Source organism: Panicum virgatum, chromosome 5K (genome assembly GCF_016808335.1).
Source record: "Panicum virgatum strain AP13 chromosome 5K, P.virgatum_v5, whole genome shotgun sequence".
Lineage (NCBI taxonomy): Eukaryota > Viridiplantae > Streptophyta > Magnoliopsida > Poales > Poaceae > Panicum > Panicum virgatum.
Window position 1 is genome coordinate 22,591,146 of NC_053140.1, and position 22,768 is coordinate 22,613,913.

General features: G+C 46.9%; 1 protein-coding gene and 1 long non-coding RNA gene across 6 annotated transcripts; both read left to right on the top strand.

Annotated features, from left to right (window-relative positions):
- The first annotated feature begins 2,064 nt into the window (after positions 1–2,064).
- LOC120706959 lies at positions 2,065–4,117 on the top strand. 4 transcript variants are annotated; one of them, XR_005688590.1, is made up of 5 exons: positions 2,065–2,524; positions 2,839–2,980; positions 3,341–3,433; positions 3,671–3,738; positions 3,885–4,117. It is a non-coding gene; the product is annotated as an uncharacterized LOC120706959 (long non-coding RNA). The 4 variants fall into 4 exon arrangements; XR_005688589.1 differs by having other exon boundaries at positions 2,065–2,980; XR_005688588.1 differs by having other exon boundaries at positions 2,839–3,433.
- Positions 4,118–6,798: 2,681 nt separating this feature from the next.
- Positions 6,799–21,328, top strand: LOC120706960 (polynucleotide 5'-hydroxyl-kinase NOL9-like). 2 transcript variants are annotated; one of them, XM_039991719.1, is made up of 9 exons: positions 6,799–7,205; positions 10,169–10,266; positions 10,356–10,389; positions 10,864–11,033; positions 11,169–11,344; positions 11,417–11,602; positions 19,375–19,486; positions 19,581–19,708; positions 21,045–21,328. In XM_039991719.1, exons 1-9 carry the CDS (start codon positions 7,003–7,005, stop codon positions 21,090–21,092), a joined length of 1,155 nt encoding a protein of 384 aa, XP_039847653.1. In that variant the 5' UTR covers positions 6,799–7,002; the 3' UTR covers positions 21,093–21,328. The 2 variants fall into 2 exon arrangements, with proteins under 2 accessions (XP_039847653.1, XP_039847652.1); XM_039991718.1 differs by having other exon boundaries at positions 6,800–7,205; positions 11,169–11,349; positions 11,422–11,602.
- The last annotated feature ends 1,440 nt before the right edge of the window (positions 21,329–22,768 follow it).

The window sequence follows — 22,768 nt, forward strand, 5'->3', positions numbered from 1 at the left end:
TACATGGTGTGCGTGTGCCCTACTCCTGCCTCTCCCCCTCTTATTTCTTTCTCACGCGCAGCTATGCCCTCACTCAGTGGAGAACTCGTGATTATAAAGACAAAGTTACCTAGTGGTTGGCATGAACTGATAGCTGGTATTTACTCATAACTCCACTGGCATTTGTTGGTTAGCTCAACGGTGCGTATAAAGACAGTCAATAATTCCGTCTACACTCAAAGCAAGTGCAGCCAAAAAGGCATAGAGAAAAAATTAAATCAATCTTTACTACCCCTTCCTCCCACATCTCTTGTTGTTCCATCAATAATGCAGAAATAGTTTTTCACACAGCAACCAATCCATTTATGAGTTTATAGCGAGTGTACCTATCAAATGGCCGAGAGTACATATAGTATTTTCACCAACAGTACAGTGATCTTGTCGGTGATTGCTGATCGGCAAATATTGGTCGCTAATGCATTATTATTCTCGGCAACAATACATATTTTACTACCCATCTCGGCCATTAGCTAAAAAATGAGTGAGTTTGCATTTCCATCGGCCACCTCAAAGAAACCCTCAGCAAAAGTTGTATGGTAGTTTTTTTCGAAAAAGCAAAACTTTATTGATTTCAAGAAAGATACATCGAGGTGATACATTATCTTGAAAAATTCTCGGTCTCTGCTCAAAAGGCACAAAAGTTTGATAAGAATCCTGACACACTAATGACTGTCAATTCTACAACTAGACCGCCACCCATGTGCCCGAGTAAAAAAAATTCTTGGCCACTTGCGCCAAAAAAAGAGACACTGCTACAAGAAAGTCTTGCGAAATATGCCTCCGAAGGATTGTTTGTTATAACGAAGTCATGCGAAACCTGCAAAAAGAAAGATTGTTTATTATAAAAAAACATTGTATTTCTGCAGAGCTAAACAAACAACACAAGACTGCCGCGACCACAAGGACTAATGGTTTCAAAATTTTAGGTAATCCATTTACAATATACCACAACACCAAAATAGCGTCGGATGTGAGTCGGTAAAAGTTAGTTATCACCGATAGACTATCCGTGGTAAAAACTTATGTCGGACCGTCAGTCGGTGATTCGAGTTTTTACATGCGACAGTCCGTCGTTATTTTTATTTACATTCATCGTCGGAGGATGTGTCGGCAAAAAGATAATATAATGTCTAATCATCTGTCGGCAAATGTGTCCGTCACTTTTAGACCGTCCACAGTGGAAGGAGGAAATGAAGGAGCAAATACACTGTTTGACACTGTAGATGCACTGTTTGGCACTGTAGACAGAGAGGACGTGGGAAACGAGGAGGGAGCAAATTTGCTCTTGCTCCCTCCGCTGTGGTTAGCCCGCAATATAGTTACTCATAGCGATGCAAACTTTTGAAGGCCAGCCCAATTTCCACTAGTTGTGTACAAGTCCCGAACTGAAGTGCTAGGGTTTCTCGGGGTTTACCTAACCGGTGGGAACCGGTCCGGTTTGACCGGTTAGCGGTCAAATCGGTCTGGTCCGGTTTCGGTTTGGGCCGGTACCAAACCGACCCAAATTCAAAATTTAAATTTAAACTCAAAAAAATGAAAAAAATTCAAAAAAAATCATAAAAATACTTCAAGGTGCGACGAATCTAATGGTGTCAAATTTTCTCAAAAATTCGTTCATTTAGTATAGTTTGCGGGGATTTGAAGTTAAACAAAAAAAATGTGCATACAAAAATATACAAATACAATGTAAATGTAGTATAAAAGAGGGTTGGAGGGTTCATTTAGACTAAAATATGTTATACAAACATTTATTTAGTATACTTTGCGGGCATTTGAATTTAAACCAAAAAAGAAAAAAAAATTAAATTTGACCGGTTACCAAGCAAACCGACCGGTTACCAATCAAACAGGCCGGTATACCGGTCTAATCGGCCGATATACCGGTACGAACCGATTGAACTATGTCATTTAAATTCAAATTTAAATTCCACCTGTTCCGACCTGTTCCGACCGGTAACCGGACAAACCGGTCCAGTATAAATGTAGCGGAGTGCGGCGGTTACCCGACACCGGTCGGATATTAAAATCACTCTGCTGCTATGCCGCACACCCCCAAATCTATCAACCGCCGCAAGCTCGCCCGCGTCGGCGCGCGCCTCGCGGACGAAGGACCGCCGCTCCGAGCAGCCGAGGCGGTCGGCGTCGCTTCTGCCGATACCGGCGAGCGGGTCGGCTGGTCGTCCCTGGCGGCGGCGGCGTCGTCGTCCCTGCTGTAGGGCGACTGGTGCGCCACGGGGACGTCCTTGTCGAAGGGGGCCTGCGCGCCGACCCACTCCTCGAGCCAGCTCCAGCGCCGGTGGAGGGCGTCCGCCTCCTCGCCCCTGGGCAGCGGCGCCGCCGGACACCCAGCCTCTCTCTCTGCAGGGAGGCGTACTGTGTCACGGCGTGCATCTCCTCATTGGGCAGTGGCCGGATTTGCAGTTAGATCCACCTTCAGATCCCGTTTGCATATGAATTTCCCCTTCTGTACCACGAATCCCCCGAGGTAATCCCTTCCCTCCTCTCGTTCCAGTATTGGAGAAATGTTTTATGGATTGGTTTTTCTTTTTCTCAGGGCGCAGGTTGAACATTTTTATCTTATAACATTTCTATCTTAATCTTATAACATTTTTATCTTAAAGGCTTAAAGCAGTAGTTAATTTTTCATCTTAGGTTTCAATCTGTGATATAAAATTTTCTTTCGTTATTTTGATGCAAACTAAACTGAATGTGTGTTGTGCATCTTAATGTTTTCTGCATACTACCATTTAATTTCACTGCAATAAAAGTTCTTGAACTGATACTCTTTCACCTTATTAGCTACAAAGATTATCCCTTTTAATTGGACGAACAAGGCTTGATCTGCAATGTTACTGAATGGAACAATAATGGTTAGCTTGTGTCCACCATTCTTACAACAAAGCTTTGTGACTATGTTCTACAGAAACAGACATAAGTTCAGGTCAGAACATTTGCTACAAATCATTCTTCAGCCTATTATCCAATTGAACATTAGCATCCTACATAGTCACTGTAAGATTTCTAAAGATGCACACACTGATATGATCTTCGTAGGATTGCTCTGTTGATAATCTAAGAATTGTGAACATTTTACAAACTGACAAAATGCAGTTATTTGCAGTTATGAGATCGAAAATCTAACTGAATGTAGTGCTCCTATAGTCGTATTGTACATTTGTATGCATTCCAACATGGATACTTGGTCAGATGCCCAACATTATTTTTCTAAAATGTTTGCATTTGTTACAATGTTCCATAGCTATTTTTCAGCCCATCAATGATCCAGTATTTTTCCTAATAGGAAGAGGATGCCAACTGCCCAACATAACTGCAAATTATATTCATACTAGCTTCATTATCACAAAACTTATTCTCTACAACAGTATCATAGATGGTAAGTATAACTGGTATTTCTTTTCACACCATTTAATTCTCCAGCTGGTCTTATAAACTAAAAGGGGTGAAATCACCATTTAGCTGGTGTGACTCGATGCTTCTTATTATATGAACAAACCAATGTATTTGTAATCTTCAGTTTTCTTTTTGCAATTGTAAATTTGTATGCATTCCAAATTTTGAGGCTCATGATTTTAGACAGTGCTCATCTCTGTACATATTACTGATTTCTCAGGGTGGGAATGCAAGCTATATGCAAGGCAAATGGACTTCCTAAGTAGCCTTCACAAGTTAGTAGATGATGTCAGTTAGAATTTTACTTTCCTTGTCATCTTAAAACAATGTAGTAGCAGAAAACTACAATTATAAACCAAGCAAAGAACAGACTATGTCAAGACCTTATACATTGATGGCACTGTCCAGTATACTGAACTTACATGTTTATGCAGGACGTTTGGCCTAGAATGGTTTTGGAGGGTAATCTTGTCTCTAGATGAAATAGATGAGATGGTGAGCTCATCTCTTATAGCTGTAGTGAAATTTTGGTCAAATATGTTATCAGCTATGTAAAAGGATGACATATGTTAGGAACATGTATGTTTATTGCTTGGCTCCTTGTGTATATGATGAATGAACCTTTGAAGCTCAATATGAAATATGTACTAACTGCTCAGCTCTCACATTTTTTTATCCACATAAACTATCGTGTTGAACCATCGGTCGGTAAAACTCAACTATCGCGTCGAAGGATCAGTCGGTATAGTGATGTCGGTCGGTATAACTTTATACCGACGCCACTTGCTGCGACAGATATGTAGAGTCGGTATAACTCTATACCGACAGATGGTTGGTCGGTACAGAGGCTTATACCGACTCCAACGTAGTCGGTATATTGGGGCTGTGGTATAGTGTTAGCCAGCTCCCAAACATACTGGATATGTTGCGAGGTTTGAGTATGCCCCAGGCCGCATAGACCGAATCCCATACCATTCACGTGAATCGATCGGCAGTCAAAAACATGTATCATTTCATTTTCATGATAAAAGCATTACCTGTTCCGTTTAGCTAGATTATCTTTTGTAAGAATGACACCTCGCTTAAGATACCATTGAAAAAAATTTATCTTAAGTGGGGCTTTTAGTTTCCAAATTCTTTTGTTGGATTAATCTCAGATAATGTGATTTTACTGTAGAAACACTTGACTGGTCTAAATTCCATTTGAAATCATCTCTCTTGACTTAGCTCCATTGTTGGCAGACGTGAGGCGAGATTTTTCCACATTGCAAACTTTTTGCCAATAAGATCTCTACGCCAAGATAGGTTTGGAATCTTTGTAGGTAGTACCTCAGGCCTGTATCTTGTTTTTCCTAACTATGTTATAAAGTTGAGGGTATTGGTCTCGTAGAGATCTATTGCCTAATCATATGTCTTCTCAGAATTTTACTTGAGACCTGTCCTTTATTATGAAGGTTTCAAATCTTAGGAAGTCTCGTTTGACCTTCATTAGACTTGTCCAAAAATACGAATCTCCGCTCTTCCATTGGAATTATACCAGTGGCTTAGTCCCTAGATATTTATTGCATATGATCTACTGTCATGTACCATCTGTTGTTAACAAATGATAAAGCAACTTACTGAGCAAGGCTACGTTTTTTTAGTTCTAGATTATGTATCCCTAGTTCCCCTTGGTCCTTCGGTTGACACAGGATATACCATTTTGTTAGCCAATATTTTCTTTTGTGTTCGTTAGTTTGCCAAAAAAAATCTAAAGCGGAAGTAATCCAACTTTTTGTGAACCCCTTTTGGGATTTCAAAGAAGGACTTCATATACATGGGTAAACTGGTAAGAACAGAGTTGATAAGTGCAAAGCAACCTCCAATTGAAAGATTTTTCCTTTCCAACTACTATGTCATTTTTCAAAATGTTCTTGGATCTTCGTCCAATCGTTATTAAACAATTTCCTATAGTGGGTTGGAATGCCTAAATAATGAATTGAAAGTGCCTGGATTGCATCCAAATAGTTTCATATACTGACTTTCACAATTCTTTTCTTCACCAAAGCAGAAGGTTTCGCTCTTATAGAAATTAATTTTTAGACCCGCTAGGTGCTCAAATGCACAGAGAATGGTGAAAGTTTATCATGCAAGGTATATGTTATAAGTATTGTGAAAGTATATGGTATAAGTATTACTCATCTAATCATGCAAGGTATACGTTATAAGTATAAACTACATAAAGAACATATAGGTGACACCGCACCATATGAACTATACATATGCTTATATAAAGATAAAGAAGGTGACACCACAGTATATGAACTATATATATGCTTATACGAAGGGGAACATATCATGTGCAAACTAATTCCTCCGTGCAAACTAAGCAAACTTCAATCTGGACCACCGGATCAACATCCAAGGGGTACGTCTTTGGATTGGATAATCACACTTTTGCAAATTCCCCTCCCACTCCTCCGCGCCCTTTGATGTTGATCTGGTGATCCAGATTGAAGTTCGTATAGTTTGCATGGAGAAGATGGTTTGCACCTGATATGTTCCCTATATAAAGATAAAAAGATAACTTTGTTAATAATGTTTGAGAATTACATAGGGAGGTAAGCGCGAAAGCCATACTGAACACTCTATCTACCGCGTGCAAGAAATGCTAGCTCTCATGATTTTCTGATGGAACTGAAGGTCGTTTTTTGTTGACTCCTCTATTATTGTACTTCTTTTAGCATCTCCATCCTAGAAACCAACTCAGACATACGTGCTACGTGTGCATGCATTTATAAATTCCTTTTTAATTAAATTGCTTCGAATGTGTTTTCTGTGATCATTGACGCTAATTTAATTTGGTCAGTTTTTTTGCTAAATAAAGTTGAGATATGTTGATCCATGATTAGCAGATGTTTACTGTACCATCACTATAGCAAATCAAGAATTAATTATGCTTATTAGATCCGTCTTACAAATTAGCCTAGAGATTATGGAATGAGTTTTATCATTAATCTGTTTAGTACTCTGAATAGTAAGATTTTGGAGGACTAATTATTATCCCTATGCATCCAAACAAGACCCACGTATCAAGAGGTTAAGTGATTTGAACCAGATCCTTTCAATTATATTTTTTAAAATTTCTTGTCGCATATACGATGATATTCAAGTGCTGGTTATAATTTTTGTCCTATTAGTGTGAAACAGAATCTAGAACTATCATAATTAAAAAAAGGACTTGAGTATCATATCACTCTACACATGGCCATCACTGCCGACGATTAATAGGGTGATCCCCGATCCGGGACATTCATCCTGCACCCACCGTCCCACGTGGCCGAAACACAGTAACATTTATCCGACGCACCGACTAGTGGGCAGCTGGGCGCCGCTGTTCTCCCTACACGCGGACCTCGCCGTCTCCACCTCGTACAGTCCCACCCCGCCGTACAGCCGGCCGAAACTTGCACCACCTCGTCGCAACCAGCATGACCCTCGGATATTTAAGCACTCCTCAAGTCCCCGGCGAGGGTCGCATGTGTGAGTGGAAGAGGCCAGAGGGTGAGATTGATGGATACGGGAGGCGGCTGCAGCGCCGCCGCTGCCGGAGTGGAGGAGGAAGCGGCGCAGAGGGAGCGGGAATGGGAGGAGGCCGCGGAGGCGGTGGCGTACGACTCCTGCACCTGTCCGCCGCCCATCGTCGCGGTGTGCGGCCCGGGTAACAGCGGCAAGTCCGCCTTCTCCCGCATCATGCTCAACACCCTCATCGCAAGGTAAGCCAAGCGCCCCTGCCCTTCCCCTGTGGTGGGACGAATGCCTGTGAAGAACGCGTTCGGGAGTTCGTTTTGCTCGGAATCGGCGGGTGCTGCTTCGTGCTCTCGTCCAACTACCGAGACGTTATGAGTGATACACATATACAAATGGATCTGTCTACCTATGTGCTTCGTGCCATGGTTTCTGGTTAATTGCAATAGATTCTGCGATAGAGCATTGCACATTCTGTTCTGAATTTCCTCTGCTGGAGATGTACTACTGAATAATGATAACGTGTTCTCTTATCAATTATCATAGCTTTGGTAATTTAGGACCTAATGAGATACGGTTGGTGTGCGGCCTCTGCTTTCAAAATTCGAATTTTACTCTCTTATACAATATCTTCTAGGTAAAATTCATATTTCATTCTTTTTATGGTGATCAAATGAAACACTATTCAAGTAAGAACCTAGCTCGGACTTTGATTGGCTGAACATATATTTAGAAAAAAAATTAGAACAGTATTTATATTGTTAGAGTATAATAGACAACTTCGGATATGGTTAGTTTATGATTGATGGTAATCCTAGGATAACTTTCCTTATCTACCCAACCTTCCTTATCTCTAGGAAAGTCTATTTGCCCTCCAAACCATGTACTCCTATATAATCATCCCAAGGCATCAAGCAATACATCCCACGCATTATACCCAATCTTACATGGTATCATGAGATTAGGTTCTAACCCTAGGCCTCTGCTTCCACTGCCCTCGCACCGCCCCTGGGGAGATTGATCTCCGTCGGGGGCAATGCCCTCGTAGGATGCACGGCGGATCCCTCTGATCCACCGCGCCGGGGATTACCTCTCCCCGTCGCCGATTGGATCCATGGCTGCGCCACTCGTCATCCTCGTCAGGCACAGCGTCGCCATGGGCTCGCCGCGGGGCCGCAGTGCCGTGGGGCTCTACCCCTCCCGCCCTGCCTCACTAGCCTTCTCCTCCGCATCGTCGGGTCGGCTGGCCCCTTTCTCCCTCTGCACTGCCTCTGCTGCTGCCTTGAGCGCGCGGACGCGGCTGCAGGGCGGCTCTTGGGGTTGCTGGCTGCCACGCCACTGAAGAGGAGGCGCTGCTTGGGACGCACTCTGCCCCGCCAGGCTCGCCTGCTGGGTGGGACTTGCTCCTCCGCTCCCTCTTTATTCTTTCCCGATGGGAAGATGAGGATGAAGGTGAGAGCATCTAGCTAGGTGCACCCAAGATTGTACCCAGAGGTCTATCCTGTTGCTGCTATTTTTCTTTTTCTCGATCAGAGATCGGGTTGCGTCGCTCTTGCCATTCATCGCTGCTCTACTGTCGACACTCACGAGATCAAGGTTGTTGCTGCACACCCTCACATGCGGCAGCATCGACGCTCGTGGTCAAGCCATCATCGCCGATGTCGTCGCCTTCTTTAGGCGGTGGCACTACCCATGCTGCCGGTCCTCGTCACGCTGGCTCTCGATCCGAGTCCGTGCCTATTGTCGCATGCTCGCGGACACCGACGCTGATGTTGCTGAAGGAAGATGCAGTCGCACTCTTTAGCTGCACCATCTACCATCGCAATCGTCTCAACGTCCAGCTGAACCCGTCGGCAAGAAGCTGCTGATTTTGTGTATTCAGGCGCCTTCCTGACGCTTTAGATCCGCGCCCTCCTCCACAGCTTCGACCACGTCCACCTCGACCTCGGCTACTTCAGCACTAAGGGGCTACCATCTGCTTGACAAGCCTCTTCGGCTCCCATTCCAACCACAACATCCGCGGCGTATCCACAGTTGTGACTGCGGGGGATGTCATCTGTTTGGCTTATTCTCCAGTCTCGTAGTTTGCGTCATCCCGTTGTGACTGTGAGGAGATGTTAGAGTATATTAGGCAACTCCGGATATGGTTAGTTTAGGATTGATTGTAATCCCATGATAACCTTCCTTATCTCTAAGAGAGGCTACTTGCCCTCCAAGCCATGTACTCCTATATAATGAGCCCAAAGGGCTCAAGCAATACATCCCATGCATTATACCCAATCTTACATATATATTAAAAATAAATATTCTGAAAATAAAATAAGCATTTAGTATTGTGTTGAATATGTTTCCTTTTTTACTTATTAAACTAGTATCTTATATATTTTGGATGCACATCTTAGAATCTAGTTCATAACCTTTAGTCTATTTAGAAGGAGAACAAATTGTAAGCATCCTTACTGATCTGAAAAATCTTATTGAATAATCCTTCTTTGAAGAAGAACAAATTAGAAGCATTGGTATATGTAGCTGAATGAAATGTTAGCATAATTCTAGTTGGCATACTAGCATAGCCAAAGGCAGCACCACATTAACTTTAGTTAGTCTTATGCTACAAGTTTCTTAGATATGATTTGTCAAACTAAGTCTGAAGTTGATTGCACATGTTGCAAAATACAGTTTAGGTAATATTGATTGATGATATTAATCTCGAAACAGATTTGAGTTGGAAAACAGCTACGTAGCAGAAATTTTGATATGACTCTGATCCCAAACCTGATCTATTAGAATTGTCATAAAGTAGTTATATAACTCTAATTGTTCAGTGTTGCTTGGAACTACAGAAATGTGACAATGTTATTTGTTTGGTTTAGTTCAGTTCTAGCAATGTTGCATTGTTGTTGGTTTCTAGAAAGTCTATCCTGACTTGGTTTTTGTTTGATTTTAGTGTCTTTGTTGTAGTATTTGTAAGTTGGTGAGTGAAGTGTTTATTATGGCCAGAACTAGTTGGGTCTGTTTATACTTGCGTTTTTCCTTTTGTCATTTGCTCAGTCTAGTATTAAATTACTAACAAGATGGTAATCTGTTTTCATTGTTAATTGTCACAATGTTAAGCTAGTTGCTGCCACTATAGAACATGGCATGTGCACTTTGAATTTATTACTAGATTATTTTCTTCATTTCAGTTCTTGTGATTATTTCACATACACAGGTACAGAAATGTCGGATACCTGGATATTGATGTTGGTCAGCCTGAATTCACTCCTCCAGGGTTTGTGTCACTTCATGTATTTGAGGAACAGACTAAAGGTGTTATATTGAGACTTCTCTCCAACAATGTTCCTCTTCTTGATTTGTTGTAATTGATTAGACATTTTGTTACCTTTGTATGATTGCAGATTTGACAATTCTGTATCTGCGCAATCCAAAGAGGTAAGGATTTGTGGTATGATCATTATCACTTCTGAATGCCTGATGCTATCTACAGTTAGCCGAAGATGAATTGTCACATTACCCTAAAAAAGATGATGATATCACATATGATTAACTTAATTCATTTGTTGAAACAATTCCTGCATTCTTTGGTAGAGTTCCTTCTTTGCCATCCTATGATTCAATGGTTTGTTTTCTATTTCTGAAAATGTTGTGGATGCTGGAAATATAAAAGCTCCTATTTTCTGCTAATTTCACATATGGAAGATGTGCCTGTTCAGAGTCTTAAGGTGTCCAATAGTAACTGAAGAAGTGCAGATTTTTTTTTAGCTAGGGATTAAAGTTTTGCACACTCAGAATACATCATTGCATTTTTGTGCCTGCACAATAGTTCCCATCTCTATCATGTAGCAGCGAATGAATCAGTGCTCTTCTGGAAGCTGTCTAATTAAGATCTGATGAAAAAAATTCTAGGTGCTTCTTTTTCGGCGATGCCTGTGCAAAAAGAAACCCAAAACTTTTCTTGACCTACATATTTGACCTTTATGACTATTTCCTCAAAGAGTTCTATTGCTTTCGTGATGTTGATAATCCCAAGAAATCAGCTATACCACTTGTTATCAATACATCAGGATGGATAAAAGGTGAGGTTTCATTACTCCTTCCTCACGTTGTTCTTGTTCTTGGTACTAGCGGGGGATGTTTCTTAATGATAAAATCTGCTTTATTGAATCTCATTTTTTCTTCTAAACTCATTGCCCGGTCTATGTACAATTCAGGTACTGGGCTTCATGTGCTAACTGAGATGTTGAAATATGTATCCCCAACTCATGTTATTCGGGTATCTACAACAGTAGAGCATAAAAATTTACCATGTGGAACGTTTTGGATGAATAAATTTGATGAATCTCCACCTGTTAATTTATTCAAAATTCGTGCAGCACATAATTCTCCTCGCTAGTAAGTCTTTGGTTGTATAATCAATATGTTTTTGGACTTTTTAATTTTACTAATGGTAGCTCCTAAATGCAGTTTGTTAGTAAAGAAAGAGGCAAGGATTATTCGAGAACTCAGGCTGACCGCTTACTTCAGGCAGTGCTTACCTAGAGACTTCAACATCTTCAGTTTGAGTGATTTAATTCAAGGCTTTGCTTCTGTACATCCGTTTCAACTTCATCTGTCAAAAATACATGTTATTGATCTACACTGCCAGGTGAGATTTTCTACCTTTCTAGCTTCATTTAGATTGTTGTCAAACTTTGGTTTTGTATGACGTAGTGATCCTTTAGCTAACCCGTCGCCAAATTCAGCACTTCACTGTATCACATGCCAACAATACATTAGAACATGTGACAAAGCTGATCTCACATTCACTGTTTGCTGGCTTGGCCCAAGGTTACTCGACCTGAGGAACTAGCTGGACTAGGCATCTCACAGATACAGCAATTAGGTTGGGCTGGTCCCTAAGAATGAGGTGGCTCTGGTTACAAAAGGCAGAACCTAACAAACCATGGGCCTTCCTCCGAATTCAGGTTCACTAGTCGGTCAAATCCTTCTTTAGTGTGGCTATCATCACTCAGGTAGGAAATGGCACGAATACATTATTTTGGATTGACCGCTGGATGCATGGACAGAGCCTGGATAGGATTGTGCCTCACTTCTTTGGCACCATTTCCAACAGAGCAAGGAAAAGGTCAGTGCATGAGGCTATGACTGAAATGAGATGGATATCGGACATAAGAGGGGCCCTAACTGTAGATGTCCTGGCTGAGTACCTAGCCCTGTGGGATTTATTATCTGATGTTGTGTTACAACCAGAGATAGAAGACACTCACATTTGGCAATTCTCAGCCTCTGGAAGGTATTCAGCAAAATCAGCTTATGAAGCTATGTTTATTGGCGCCATTCAGTTCGACCATGGGAAAGGATCTGGAAAAGTTGGGCCCCGGTTAAATGTAAATTCTTCATGTGGCTAGTCGCACATGATAGGTGCTGGACAGCCGATCAACTAGCTATGAAGGGATTGCCCATCCTGAACATTGCCTTTTCTGTGATCAAGAAGAGGAGACAATAAACCATTTGCTGCTGCAATGTGTCTTTTTGCGACAGTTGTGGTTTAGTATTCTACAAGGACTCGGTTTGCAGGCATTAGCCCCGCAACCTGATGATAACTCCTTGGATGATTGGTGGGACAAGGTGAACAGCAGGGTGGATGGCCTGGTTAAATAGGGGCTTAACTCAACTATAATCTTGGTGGCTTGGTCGCTGTGGAACCACCGCAACCGCTGTGTTTTTGAGGGACTGCAGCCAAACCTGAATGGGGTTCTTTCTTCAATCAGGGAGGAGCTGCAACTGTGGGATTTTGCTGGGGCTCGAGGAATTACTCACATCCTCTTCCAGTTACCAGCTGGGTAGGATTGTTGTCCTGATCTTGGGTCTAGCCAAAAAGTTTAGGGTAATAGAGTGATAGTTTGGTGTGTGTGGGGTTTATTTCTACAGGTTTTGTTTCCCCCGAAAAACCAACAAAACCTGTGTACCCTGGGTGTTCTCACCCCCCTTCTTCTTAATATATTGATAGGCAGATCTCCTGTGTGTTCGAGAAAAACAAACATTCTCATTTTTCATTAGTGTTGGAGTATATTGAGCCCATGTATAGGTCTATATATACCCACCCATCTAGCGTTTGGAGGAATACAACAATAATTCTCTCCAATATGGTATCAGCCTAAATTCTTTTTTCCTCTCCTCCACCCTTCCCAGCCGCCGCCGCTGGCTGGCATGGCCGGCCGCCGGCCGCCGGCGCCGCCCCTCCCGGCGCCGTCCCTCCTCTCCCCTTCCTCCTTCCCTCCCCTTCCCTCACCTTCCTTTGCTGCCGCGCCGAGCTCTGCTGGCGCCGCCGCCTCCCTTGCCTAGACCGCAGCGACTTCCTGGCCGCAGATCCGGCCCGCTGCAGGACCCGTCCTGCAGCCCGCCGCCGCCGGCGCTGCAGCAGCCGGCGCGAGCGCGGGTGCCGGGAGCCGCGCCGTCGCCCTCGTCGCCTCACAGCCGCTGCCGGATGGTGCGCCCCTGCCGGATCCGGCAGCTGCTGCTGCCGCCGCCGTCGGGGGTGCCGGCGTGGGGGGGTCTGCGGGCGCGGGGGGAGCGCCGCCGCCCAGGCCCCTCTCCTGCAGCCGAGCGCCGCCGCGCAGGCACCTCCCCTGGGCGCGGAGGGGAGCGCCCCTCTCCTGCAGCCTAGCGCTGCCGCGCAGGCACCTCCCCTGCAGCAGGGCACTGCCTCGCAGGCGCTGTAGCTGCAGCCTGGGACGCAGCGGCCCACGGCCGAGGCTGCCGCAGCTACGGCCGCCGCCCAGAGTGCCCTTGCTGCTGCCCAGCGCGCCGCCGCCGTCGATCCGGCCGTCCTGCGGGCCGCGGCACAGCTGCTGCAGGCCGCGGGCGCCGATCCGGCCGCGCTGCCGCTGCTGCAGGATCCCGACGCCGCCAACGCGGCCCGCCGGGCCGCCATCGCCGCGAGCAAGCAGCCCGCCGCCGACGCCGCGCCTGATGCCGCCTGGACCGAGCTCGGGATGTCGCCCGAGGATGCGCCGCTCTCCGCCGTCACCCTCCGCGGGCCGCAGGCCGACGCCGCACTCGCCGCGGCCCTCCTCGCCGCCAAGTCGGAGGCTTCGGCGGCCCAGGAGCGGCTTCGCGCGGCTGCTCTCGCCTGGGAGCACGAGCGCGCCGCGGCCGACGCCTCCGCTCTCCGGGTCGCCGAGGCGGAGCACCTCTTCCGCGTGTCCTCCAGCCAGCTCGCCGTTCCCGAGCCCGGCGCTTCTTCCTCCCGCCGAGCCCCGCCCGCTGGTTCTGGAGCCCGGTACGACCCGACCGACCCCATGGTCGTCCAGCTCCACCTCCAGGCCGCCGGCGTCCAGAACATCAGGGTCCTGGTCTCCATCCTCCTCGACTAAGCATCCTCCTCCTACGGCCGCTGGCGGGACCAGGTCCTCCTCACCCTCCGTCGCTACGCCCTCGACGACCACGTCCTCGTTGACTCGCCGATCGAGGCGCGGGACGTTACGTGGCTGCGCCTCGACAGCGTCGCCCTGTCTTGGATCTTCGGGACCATCTCCCTGGATCTTCAGGACCTCGTCAGGACCCACGGCGGCACCGCGCGGCAGGCCTGGGTGGCGCTCGAGGGGCAGTTCCTCGGCAACGCCGAGTACCGCGCCCTCCTGCTCGACGCCACCTTCCGCACATTCGTGCAGGGGGACCTCTCCGTCGGTGAGTACTGCCGGCGGATGAAGAGCATGGCCGATGCTCTTCATGACCTCGGGGATCCGGTGTCCGATCGGGTCTTGGTGCTCAATGTCCTACGGGGCCTGAGCGGCACCTACGACCACCTGAAGGGCTGGATCGCCTTCCAGAGGCCCTTCCCCACCTTCCTGCAGGTCCGGAACGACCTTGCCCTCGAGGAGATCACCAGGGGTCTCGCACCCGGATCGTCCTCGCCCACCCCCGCCGCGCTCGTTGCTACTCCATCGGCCTCCTCCGCTGCTCCTGCCACCTCCCTCCTTGGTGCTGCTCCCGCCGGGCAGACCGGAGGAGGGGTGCCGTGGACGTCGCCGGCGACGTGGTGGTGGTGGTGGCACTGATGGCCCTGCTTCTGGGAGCACCGGTACTGGTGGGGGCCGTCGGGGCGCGCCGACACCGGCTCTGGCTCCCGCTCCTGCCCCTACCGCTGGAGGTACGCCCTGGCCATCCTTCAGCAACCCATGGTCAGGGCGCGTCTTGATGTGGCCATTCCAGGGTCCGGGAGGGGGGCCTCGTCCTCAGCTCCAGCCAGCGGCCATGTTCACTGGTGCTGCTCCACTCTTCGCGCCATCCTGGACCCCGCCCGCTCAGCCAGCCAGCAGCCGACCTGGCCTGGGGGGTGGGACCAGGCCGCTCTGGCACGGTCCTTCAGCACCATGGGACTGACGCCGCCGACCAGCACCGAGTGGATCGCCGACTCGGGTGTCTCGTTCCACACCACTCCCGATGCTGGTATCCTATCTTCTGTCCGCCCCCCACACCCCTCTTGTCCTTCTTCTATCATGGTTGGTGATGGGTCTTGCCTTCCTGTCACCGCCGTGGGTTCTGCTCCTCGTCTTTCTAATGTTCTTGTTGCTCCTCAAATGGTTCATAACCTTCTTTCTATTCGTCATTTTACTGCTGACAACTCTTGTTCTATCGAATTTGACTCCTCTGGTCTTACCGTCTTACTGTGAATGATTCGGCTTCCCGGCGTCCGCTCCTCCGATGTGACAGCCCGGGCCCCTTTACACTCTTCGGCTTTCTGCTTCCGCTGCCTCACCTTCGGCTTCTTCGTCTTCTGCTTTTGCCGTGACGCCTTCTTCCACCACCTGGCACCGCCGGCTGGGTCACCCCGGTCGCGACGTTTTGGCTCAGCTCCGCCGTAGTACCGATGTTACATGTACTAGGGCTCCTGCTGAGCACCTCTGTCATGCGTGCCAGTTAGGTCGTCATGTTAGACTTCTGTTTTCTCTTTCTTCTTCGCATGCTACGCATGCTTTTGATCTCATTCACTGTAATCTGTGGACATCTCCTGTATTCAGCATGTCTGGCTATAGATATTATCTGGTCATTGTTGATGATTTCTCTCATTACTCTTGGACTTTCCCTTTGCGCGCCAAGTCTGAGACCTTCCCCACCCTTCTCCACTTCTTTGGCTGGGTGTCCACTCAGTTCGGCCTCACCGTTAAGGCCGTCCAGTGTGACAACGGGCGGGAGTTCGATAACTCTACCTCCCGGTCTTTCTTCCTGTCTCGGGGTGTTCAGCTGCGTATGTCTTGTCCGTATACCTCCCCTCAGAACGGCAAGGCTGAGCGGATGATTCGCACGACGAACGATGTCGTGCGCACCCTTCTGATCCAGGCTTCTCTCCCCCCGCGCTTTTGGGCTGAGAGCCTCCACACCGCCACCTACCTGCTCAACCGCCTTCCGTCCACTGCTTCTCCTGCTCCCACTCCACACCACGCTCTTTTCGGTACCCCTCCTCGCTACGACCACCTTCGGGTCTTCGGGTGTGCGTGTTACCCTAACACCTCTGCCACCGCTTCTCACAAGCTGGCGCCCCGCTCGACTCGTTGTGTGTTCCTCGGGTACTCCCCTGACCACAAGGGGTACCGATGCTTTGACCTCACCTCTCGCCGCGTTCTGATCTCCCGACACGTCGTCTTCGATGAGTCGGATTTCCCCTACTCCCCCTCCTCCACACCTTCTTCTGATCCCGAGCTGGCGTCTCTGTTTCCGACTGACCCGGTGGTTCAGCCGCCGTTACCTGTCTGTCCTTTTCCTGCAGGTTTTCCCGGCGCACCGACACCGCTTCCGGCGATCCCTGCTGCGCTGAGCGCGGCCCCGGTGCCCGCGGTCGCGCCACGCGCGGCCCCCGGACCTCCGGTCGTGCCGCGCACGGACCCGGTGTTTCCCGATTAGCCACGCGCGGCCCCGGTGCCTTCCCCTGCACCTGAGAGGTACGCTCAGCCGGTGCAGGTGTACCGGCGTCGCTCGGCGCCGAACCCGACGCCGCAGCGGTACGCTGAGCCGGTGCAGGTGTATCGGCGTCGTTCGGCGTCGACACCGGCGCCGCCTTCTGCTCTGGAGACTCCTGCGACGCTGACACCAGAGTCGTCGCCGCCGCCGCCTCGTCCGGCTCCCTCTCGAGCCGAGCAGGAAGTGTACCACCCGCCGGTCATCCATCGGGATCCTCGGCATATCCATCCCATGGTGACTCGGCGGATGGCGTCCCAGGCCGCGACTCTCTCCGCCACCGAGGGAGAGCCGCGGGTCTCTCCGGTACCCTCCTCTGTCCGCGACGCCTTGGCGGATCCCCACTGGCGTCGCGCGATGGAAGAGGAGTACGCGGCTCTTCTTGCCAACCAAACGTGGGACCTCGTGCCGCGTCCGTCTGGTTGCAATGTGGTGACTGGCAAGTGGATCTGGACGCACAAGCGTCGGGCTGACGGCACACTGGAGCGCTGGGTTCTCCGGGGGTTCACTCAGCGGCCTGGTGTGGACTATGATGAGACCTTCAGCCCCGTTGTGAAGCCCGCTACGGTGCGCACGGTCCTCTCGCTTGCGCTCTCACGCACTTGGCCTGTGCACCAGCTGGACGTGAAGAATGCGTTTCTTCACGACACCTTTTCAGAGACTGTTTACTGCTCTCAGCCTGCGGGATTTGTCGACTCGAGTCGTCCGGATATGGTCTGCCGGCTCAACAAGTCTCTATGGACTGAAGCAGCCTCCACGGGCTTGGTATTCTCGGTTCGCCACGTTCTTACTGACACTGGGGTTCACCGAGGCCAAGTCTGACACGTCTCTCTTCATCTACCGCCGTGGGGATGAGACTGCATATCTGCTGCTATATGTCGATGACATTGTACTCACAGCTTCCAGTCAGTAGTTGCTTCAGAGTGTCATCTCCTCTCTACAGCAGGAGTTCGCTATGAAGGATCTCGGTCAGCTCCACCACTTCTTGGGCGTCGCTGTTGAGCCTCGCCCGTATGGTCTTCTCCTTCACCAGCGGCAGTACGCCCTCGATATTCTGGAGCGGGCTGGGATGACTGATTGCAAGCCCTGCTCCACTCCAGTCGACACTCAGGCGAAGCTGTCTGCTGATCTGGGTGATCCGGTGGCTGATTCTACTGCCTACCGGAGTCTGGCCGGTGCTTTGCAGTACCTCACCTTCACCAGGCCGGACCCCACCTACGCTGTTCAGCAGGTCTGTCTCCATATGCATGATCCCAGGGAGTCACACCTTGCTGCGCTGAAGCGTCTCCTCCGGTACGTCCGTGGCACTGTGGACCTCGGCCTGGTGCTTCACCGCTCCTCCTCTGCTGAGCTGGTGGTCTACACCGATGCTGACTGGGCTGGCTGCCCGGACACTCGTCGCTCCACCTCCGGCTACGCCGTCTTCCTGGGCGGCAACCTGGTCTCCTGGTCGTCCAAGCGGCAGCCGGTTGTCTCCCGCTCCAGTGCCGATGCGGAGTACCGGGCTGTCGCTAACGGCGTGGCGGAGGCGTCCTGGCTACGACAGCTCTTGGAGGAGCTCCACAGCCCGCTCGCCAAGAATACGCTCGTCTACTGCAACAACGTCAGCGCCGTGTATCTCTCCACCAACCCCGTCCAGCATCAGCGGACGAAGCACGTGGAGATCGACCTACACTTCGTGCGCGACAGAGTCGCAATCGGCGATGTTCGGGTACTCCATGTCCCGACTACCTCCCAGTTTGCTGACATCTTCACCAAGGGACTGCCCTACTCGACCTTCTCGGAGTTTCGATCCAGCCTCAACGTAGCCGGTGGCTAGTTGTGGCTAAGGGGGGTATTTGCCTTTTGTACTCTATTTGTACTCTCATCTTGTCCAGTCTTGAACACTGCTGCGTCGGTTGTTCAGACTGCGGGGGGTGTTAGCTTTCTTGTTGTCTAGTCTTGAACACCGCTGCGCCGGTAGTTCAGACTGCGGGGTGGGGGGGGGTGTTGGAGTACATTGAGCCCATGTATAGAGGCCCGTTAAGAGGCCCATGTATAGGTCTATATATACCCATCCATCTAGGGTTTGGAGGAATACAGCAATAATTCTCTCCAATAATTAGTGCCGCACGCATAAGAATCCTAAAGAGTTAGCACATACATGAATGTTTCTTAAACGGGGTGATGTCAAATGGACATATAGAACGTATTATGCATTCCTTTCGATCTTGGATAATACAACTTATTCTACAAATGTATGGTGGCTAACTACAACACAATTTTGAGGATCTAGAGCATAAAAAATAATAAGTCTACTAGCATACAATGTCCATAACCTGTCAAATGGAAGATTATATCTGCTATCCATTCTTCTACTGAGATACAATTATTATGATATCCATCATTTCTCTAGGAAAATTCTAATTTTAGGATTCTGTATTAAGTTGTTGATATATAATTCCAGGGATGTGTTTTCAGGTTTCTCGAACTGATGCGCATCACTTCTTGAATGGTACAATTGTTGGTCTTTCAACCAGTGCCTCTCCTCCTCTATCAACTGAAAGTTCCACTCCTTGCTGCATTGGACTGGGTATGTCTAATTTTAGCTTAGTTTAGCTATCATTGGTGGCATGTTGATGTCCAGATATTAATTTCTTGTTACTTATGCTGAGTTGGGTTTTCAGGGTTTATCAGAGCTGTAGAAATTTCAGAAGACTGCATTCATTTGATCACACCAATTTCTCACAAGCTCATGGAAAAGGTCGACATCATTTTTCAAAGCTGTATTGCAGCTCCTAGTTGCCTCTTGCAGGTAATAGTCAACACACTGCTATTTCAGTTATTTAGGAAAAAAGAATTGACATAGCTGTAATAAGGTTCCCAGGATGCAGCAGTTGTAATTTTTAACAAGCGCTCCATTTTTAAATATCCTATATTTGTTTTACCATGATCACCATTATATGCTGCACTTGGACTAAATATGTTTCATTCATGTACCTGTATTATACCCTAAGCTGTGCATGCCTTTCATCCTGATGCAATGATATTTGGTTACTAGTATATCAAATTGTATGGTACACTAAGACAAAAACAACGTGTTCATGTGCATAGATCTAGAGATCTAACTGCCAGTACCAGTATCATTGATGTAATATGCATGTCTTGCTGTATCTGATTGCCAATATGCATAATGCATCAATTCATTATTTTTATGCTACCATGCCAGCTTAAGTCTGATAAATTTTAGAGTTGGGTGATCGGAGCCACTAAAGAATTTCTCCAGTGAATAAGAAAAGTTCTGTGAAAGTTTTTTTTTTTGAAAAGGACATGATTTGAAAATACTAAAAATACAAATAGTGTGATACTATGTAATGATCCTGAAAATTACAAAATAATAAAGAAAATTGTAACAAGTGAGAAGTAACTGAAATCAACTCAAAACATCACTACTGGTCAGGTTAAATGCTAAGTGGTAGGACACAAGCAAAGTATTGGACTCTGCATACATGCCACCTATACCTAATATGAGCAGACTAGCAGATCATGCTCGCTTACTAGTCATTACCTTTTTCCTTTGTGCATTTGGTGCCTATCAATTGGTCTAGGGCATTGGATCAACGAAAGCTAAACAACACTCCACTTGCATCCACTTGCATGCTTCCGACTACCCTGTATAAATATATTGTACTGATTATCTACACTATTCCACATAATTATTTTCGGTTCAAGAAGTGAAATCAGAAAGAACAATAGGTGATACAAGGAAAATCAGATGCCTTGTCTATGGCAGACAATGCCACTAATAATCAACTGATGCAAATAGTTGCAAACTTTCTTTCTCCAACATATTTGTTGCCATTTCATCAAAAACATATTTACGTTGCAAATGTCTCATAGTACTAAAGTATCATGGTCAATGACTAGCACTAGTTTTTACGTTGCAAATTTTCTATAGCATTTGGTCCTTTACTACTTAATAGTAAAGTTTACTGTGTAGTTACATTCTGTTTGGTAATTGATTGTATTATATTACTGATAATGCAAAATAAACAAGAATACATCAATATTGATGCCAAGAGGAACCACAGTTAATAGCTGTTTCCTTCTGGATGCCATGACCTTGTTCTCACTAGAACTTGCCTTTTCAGGTGTCTGGTATATTAAGCGACATAACAGACAGGCTGCTGAAGATCTAGATCTTCGAATATGCTTACAAATATAATCATTAGGGATGGAAACTGTACAATTATTAGTTGTGGCAATGAACAATCAAAATAGAGATGCCAGAAACCAGTACACCTTTAACCTGTATGGAATATGAGTTTCATCATGTATTAGCTGAATTCACCTGAAGAGTAAAGAGATTTGAGATTTGATGTTACAATCATACAGCACAAAATGGTACCTAAAAATATCGTTTTTTGCTGGTTAATTACGTTGAACCCGTTGTTGTACTAGCATGGTTGGAAATAGCCCGCTATGGCCTCGCTATAGCCCGCTAATACATCCCTAATAACTTTTTATAGCTTTTTAGGAGATCTATCGCTACGCTATACAACATTTGTCCGCTATATCCGCTAAAGGAGGTTTTATGAGATTTAGCCATGCTAAATGTCCACTAAATAGATTTTTGTGAGACTTAGCAGTGCTAAATGTCAATTGGGTACTGTTGGGTAGTTAAGAGACGTGTTAGACTCAAATTTTAGGTGTTAGACCAACGATACTTATAATTTATATGAGATTATTTATTATTTTATCATTCCGCTAAATGATTTAGCTTTCGTTATAGCCCGTTATAGCTATTCTATAGCTTTTAGAGAAGGTTATCGCTAAATTTCATAGCCCGCTATTTCCAACCTTGTGTACTAGTATTCTGTTATCAAATGTAACATGTTGAAAATCTTGGATGAGATTTCCTTCGTTCTTTCTTTATGTTCTTCCTCTGATGAGCTTAAGCTTTGACCGTTCTTTCATATGTGATCTGCCTGTTATGAATAACTTGTGTTCAATATGATGGTTCTAGGATCGAATATAGACATGTACAAACATTAGGAAATATGCACAAACCCCTTATACAATGGGGAAACTACAAAGAGTACATATACATCTAACACACCCTCAAACTCAAGGTGGATCAATGACACCGAGTTTGGAGAGATAGAACTTGTGGTATACTCTTGTCTCCGCCTTAGTGAAGAAGTCTGCCAACAGAAGTTTTGAAGGCACATACCGAATCTTGTACATGTGCTCGTGTATATGAAGCATCAACACCAATATGCTTAGTGTAGCAGACTCGCCTAAATTAAACCGGCTTAAGTGCGCTAACTATCATCTTAATGAATAATCAAGTTACCACGCACTTAAATCGGTGTAATCCGGCAGTCCGTCGGGTAATTCCCGATTATGTACTTCAGGATCACATTTGCACTAGAAGACTCGCACGAAGACGAGCACAGGTGATACAAGCATACAGAGATTCTCAAATTAATTTACAACACGGTTTTACATAAAAGTTTTGAGAAAAAACTACAGAGCTCAAACACACAGCGGAAGTTTAAAACCGAGCTCGAAATACAATACGGTAACTACGAACGACGGTACAAGGTGAGCTCCACATCCTGGCCATCGATGTGATGCCAACCTGCCCGAACTTCATGGGGAAGATGGGGCCCACTCGATGGTCCACCCAGGAGGAAGCGGTTGTCCAATCCACGACGCGCAGACCTCCTCGAAGTCAGCGGGGACACAACCTGCTCAGAAGGGTTACAACAATAACCCTGAGTATACTAATACTCAGCAAGGCTTACCCGACTCTGGGTATACTTAGCCCATTACCTAGACATGCAAAGCTTTTTGGATCTGGAGTTCTTTT